Here is a 5,734-nt window from a genome sequence, read left to right on the forward strand (position 1 = left end):
ATGCCATTCAGCCCGGCTACTGGTACACCAGCAAGAGACGATACGTATGATGTTGGTCCAACCAATGGGCCGACTATGGGTCCGCCTATGGGCCGAGTGACATTTCTGAAGATGAAATCGAAAGCTATACTTAATCGCCTTGAAAGTATAGCCACCGACTTGGATCCTGATAATCTGCACAGTAAGGATGAATATGCTCTCAACGCAATACTGGAATTATTGGTGGAGCTGAAATCCAGTTTTTCGGTCACCCACACAAGTTTGGAGGAACTGGACTTCGAGTCGATTACCAGTGACCTACCTGCCAAATTCGATACCACGCTAGTCAATCTCAGAGCCACTCTGCAACGGGAGATCGGGAAGCGCAGTACTTCACAACATTGCTCAACTTTTCGGATGAACACCGCGGACACACAGTCTATAATTGTAAACGCAAATCGTTCGCGTGTGCCACTACTAACGTTGCCCAAATTTAGTGGTGCTTACACGGAGTGGACAAATTTTTACGCAATGTTCACATCTGTAATCGACAAAGACAGTGAACTGACACAAGTGGACAAGCTTCAACATTTGCGGTATTGCCTTAGTGGTGCTGCCCTGGACACCGTGGGATCACTCGAGATAAACGACACTAACTACAAAATTGCATTAGAACTTTTACAAAAACGATTTGATAATAAACGTCTTATCTTTCAGGCACACATCAGGGGAATATTTGAGTTGGACAAGGTGGATTCGTCCGTACACACGTTGCGGGCATTGACAGACAAGGCAATCGCGCACATGCGCGCTCTACAATCTATCGGCTCAAAAGAACAAATATCCGATAGCATCCTCATTCAGTTGATAGTGCAAAGGTTAGACAAGGTGACTCAAGCTAAATGGGAGGAGAATTCGACAAGCAACGACCTACCCTCTTGGAACCAACTAGCTGGATTTTTAGAAAAACGCTGTCGTACACTCGAAAACGTCGAATATGCATTGCAGACACAAGCTAGCATTCCGGTAAAAGTCATCAAAAGCGTGAGTACAAATCCAAGAAAATCTTTTGTTGCTTCGAATAGCTCAGTAGGTAGTTGCGTATTTTGCGAATCCCCCGAACATGTAATTTACCGTTGTCAACGCTACGTCAATTTGTCGCCAAATCTACGCCAGAAAGAAGCTAAAAGGCTCAACCTTTGTCTTAATTGTTTGAAGAAAGGTCATCAGATTCGTGACTGCAAATCGGGACCCTGTCGCAGCTGTCAAGCGAAGCATCATACACTGTTACATTTTGATCGGTTATCCATTCCACCAACTACTCAGTGCCAAGCACCTTGCACTATTTCTGAATCGAATGCTAGGACTGCATCATTATCTGTCACGTCCCATGCTCATACTCCTTCTCCTGATGTTGTGCTTCTCGCCACTGCAATTGTTCTAATTAAAAATCGTGCCGGAACCTTCGTACCTTGCTGCGCCCTCCTAGATTCGGGCTCGCAGCTTCACTTCGTTACAACTCGTTTCGCTAACCAGCTACAACTTACTAAAACGAAATCATTGGTCGCAGTCTCCGGCATTGGAGATGCAAGCTTTTCGACTGATGGGTGCTCCGTTGATATAGTTCTGAAGTCGCGGACTTCAGATTTTTGTACAAATATCACTGCTGTTGTGGTGAAAACAATTACCGATAGTCAACCAGTCGCTTCAGTAAACATCGCTAATTGGAACATACCCTCAAACATTCAACTAGCTGATCCTGGTTTTAACGTGCAACAGCGTATTGATCTGCTCATCGGAGCAGGACTTTTCTATGAGCTACTTTGCGTAGGACAGATTCAATTAGCACCTGAATTACCATTACTTCAAAAAACTCGCCTTGGCTGGGTTCTGTCTGGCGGTAAGCAACAAGCCCCCAAACTTTCAACATTCGTAGCAAGTCACAGCTCAACTACAGATATCAATATTGATGATCGGCTGGATGTTTTAGTCCGGCAGTTTTGGGAGATCGATCATGTCGTTGAACCGATTTCTAAAAATTCTAAAGAGGAGCTTGACTGTGAGTTGCATTTCAAGCAAAATTTCATTCGTTTAGCCTCAGGCGCATATTCGGTTCGCCTGCCAACAAAGCTAAATTTAGATTCGTTAGGTGAGTCGTACTCACAAGCTCGACGCCGATTTCAAAACCTAGAAAGAAAACTCGTACGTAATCCTGAGCTCAAGGCAAAATATTGTGCATTCATGAAAGAGTATCGTGACCTCAATCACATGTCGTTACTTCCAAACTCTGCTATCCATGAGTGCAAATATTTTCTGCCGCATCATTGCGTCATTAAAGACGAAAGTACTACAACAAAATTAAGAGTTGTTTTTGACGGTTCTGCAGCTACAACCTCGGGTTTATCACTTAATGATTTACTCATGACTGGACCAACAATTCAGCCCAAACTTTTCAATATTTTGATTCGTTTTCGTACGTTTCCGATTGCACTCACTGGAGACATCTGCAAAATGTATAGATGCGTCCGGATCTACCCACCGGATAGCATGCTCCAGTGTATATTGTGGCGTGATTCTCCTGAAGATGACTTAAATATATATAAATTAGACACTGTAACATATGGAACTAAATCTGCAGCATTCCTAGCGATTCGTTTAATGCACCAACTTGCGTCGGATGAATCCTCAGTTTATCCACTTGGTTCGCAAACCATCATTCGAGATTTTTACGTAGACGACTTGATAAGTGGTGGCGATACTTTGGAAGAAGTAGAAGAAATCAAACGACAAACAACGAATATTCTCGCTCGAGGTAACTTCCAGCTAAGAAAATGGTGTTCCAATAGTCCAGATGTTCTTCGTAATATTCCTGATACTGATAAACAAGACTTGCTTAAGTTTAATGACGGCAGCGACATCACCAAGGCATTGGGCTTGATCTGGAAGCCGTTTGATGACAATCTGCTATTTTCGTTTAAGTCGCAACCTGAGTTTTGCAAGAATTCCAAGCGATCGGCGTTATCTACGTTAGCTCGTTGTTATGATCCGCTTGGACTCATTGGCCCCACTTTGACCAGAGGAAAAATTCTTTTACAGCGCATGTGGAGGGATAAGCTGGAGTGGGATGAAAGCTTACCGCACTCACTGAACACTGCTTGGTCTACATTTCGTAACGAGTTCGTCGAAGTGCAGCATTTATCATTCCCTCGGTACGTACTGCAGCCTGGAGCCACCGTCGAAATTCATGCATTTTGTGATGCAAGTATCGAAGCGTATGGTGCCTGTATCTACATTCGTTCGATAATGGATGACCGCGCGCAAGTACATCTACTGTGTTCCAAAGCTCGCGTCGCTCCATTGAAGATACTTACGATACCCAAACTGGAACTCTGCGCTGCTGCCTTGCTTGCGGAATTAGTAAATGGGATATTCAAAATGAAACTTTTCGCCGGCCGCTTTCACTGTTGGTCGGATTCATCGATTGTGCTTTCATGGCTGCGTGAAGAGCCATCTAAATTTAATGTGCTTGTTGCTAACCGGGTAAGCGCGATACAGCAACTTACAGAGGGTATGCAATGGCATTACATTCCTACAGAATTAAACCCTGCTGACATTTTGTCGAAGGGAGCCTCACCAACGACACTTTCACAATCTCCACTTTGGATGCATGGGCCTTCGTTCTTGCGAGAAGTTGACAACAATTGGCCCCAATTTTGCGCACCTAAAACTAAAATTATAGAACTTCGACAAAAGGTGTTGCTCTTGTCAAATGATCGAACCGACTTAACACTATCCTTTAAGTACATAAATTCGTTTGGCAAGATGCAACGTATTTTTGGATATGTAAACAAGTTTATAACAAGCAGAATCTCACCAAGAACTTCGCAACTCACGTTTGAGGATATTCATCGCGGTACTCAATTGTTGATTCGCATCGTTCAAAGGGCGCAGTTGTGGTCCGAGTATGTGGCTTTGAAAAACAATAAGTTTGTTCACGCCTCAAGCCCCATCGCTTCGCTGTCGCCATTTTTAGATGATTTTGGCCTTATTCGTGTAGGTGGCAGACTAAGACATTCAACGCTCAGCTTTGAAGCACGTCATCCATGCATCCTTCCAAGGGATCACCCACTGACATTCGCCATAATAACACATTATCACCGTAAGTACCACCATGCAGGTCCGCAGTCTTTGCTTGCTTCTCTTCGCATGCAGTTTTGGCCCATAGGAGGAAGGAAAACTACTGCGCGAGCCATACGAAGGTGTATCATATGTTGTAGATCAAAACCGCGTCTTCTCGAGCATATCATGGCTGACTTACCTAAAGAGCGCATTCAGACTACACGGGCTTTTATGATAACTGGGGTAGATTATTGTGGCCCATTTTATTATAAGTCTGAAATTCGCAACAAATCTCCACAAAAATGTTACTTGAGTGTCTTCATCTGCTTTTCAACAAAGGCAATTTGGATAGAACTAGTAAAAGATCTTTCTACTGACGCCTTTTTAGGCGCTCTCAAACGCTTCGTCGCTACGCGCGGCATACCTAGCTGCATCTGGTCAGACAACGCCACAAACTTTGTAAGCGCTAGAAACGAGTTAAACGACTTACGAAATTTAGTCCTCAATGAAAATCATCGTAGCGCAATTAATAACTACTGCATTAGCAATGGATTTGATTGGCGCTTCATACCGCCTCGTTCGCCGCATTTTGGGGACCTATGGGAGGCAGCGGTTAAAACAGCCAAGCAGCATCTATATCGTTCAGTTGGGTCCTCAATTCTTGGATTTGACGAATTGCGTACTTTGGTATGTCAAATAACAGCTATAATAAATTCGCGACCTCTTGTTCCACTTTCAGAGAATCCAGAAGATCTTGATGTGCTTACGCCAGGTCACTTTGTGATTGGTGGCCCACCAACCGCTTTTCCTGAACCTAATCTTACTTCGCTGAATTATAACCGGCTCAACCAATGGCAACGCGTATCCTACATTCAACAAATTTTCTGGAAGCGTTGGAGTCAAGAATATCTGACTATTCTACAGCAGCGAGCTAAATGGCGGACGCCTCAGCCTAGCATCCAGGTCAACGACATTGTGTGCATCAAAGAGGAAAACACGGCTCCACTAAAATGGCCTTTGGCACGGGTAGTTGAACTCATCACTGGAACTGACGATGTTGCACGAGTAGCCGTCTTGCGTACACCTACTGGCATTGCACGTAGAGCTATCAATAAGCTGTGCGTCCTTCCTGTAAATGCTTCTGTTGAAAGCCCTGACCTTTCAACGGGGGGGAGGATGTTCGGAGCAGCAGCTAATCCCGTTCCACAACCTACAAAGTAACTGCTTAACTATAGCCAATATTTATAATTTATATAAGCTGGTCACCTTAAAATGTCATGTTATATTATTTTTCAGTTTTTATACATTCCTTACAATATTCCTTTTCGCTTAACGGCATACAAAAATACAAAGTATACGCCGGCATTTACTTAGCATAAGATATGTATACATAACATTACTCCTCCTTTCGCTTGCCTAATACAGTTACATATGCACATATATATATACGTGCAAATATTCGCAAATTAGCATTAGCAGTTGAACTTTTTGTAAACACGGCCACGCAATTAAATTAAAATATAAATTATAACGTATTAAAAAACTTAGTTTTTATTTCGCAACATAGCTACCAAAAAATATTGGAAGCTCAACACGTGTTTTATTTTAAAAACTTTTGAAAGAAAAATAAGAAAAA

General features: G+C 43.0%; 1 protein-coding gene across 1 annotated transcript; it reads left to right on the forward strand.

Moving 5' to 3' along the window:
- Nucleotides 1–5,319, forward strand: LOC129248922 (uncharacterized). The gene is made up of 2 exons (XM_054888534.1): nucleotides 1–4,138; nucleotides 4,487–5,319. The coding sequence occupies exons 1-2, from the start codon at nucleotides 1–3 to the stop codon at nucleotides 5,317–5,319; spliced, it is 4,971 nt and encodes a 1,656-aa protein (XP_054744509.1).
- The last annotated feature ends 415 nt before the right edge of the window (nucleotides 5,320–5,734 follow it).

The sequence above is a fragment of the Anastrepha obliqua genome, chromosome 5 (assembly GCF_027943255.1).
Source record: "Anastrepha obliqua isolate idAnaObli1 chromosome 5, idAnaObli1_1.0, whole genome shotgun sequence".
Lineage (NCBI taxonomy): Eukaryota > Metazoa > Arthropoda > Insecta > Diptera > Tephritidae > Anastrepha > Anastrepha obliqua.

Coding starts and splice junctions, on each gene's coding strand:
- LOC129248922 (XM_054888534.1), top strand. CDS start 1: ATGCCATTCAGCCCGGCTACTGGTACACCAGCAAGAGACGATACGTAT. Junction 4,139..4,486: donor CATAATAACACATTATCACC/GTAAGTACCACC, acceptor ACGCCTTTTTAG/GCGCTCTCAAACGCTTCGTC.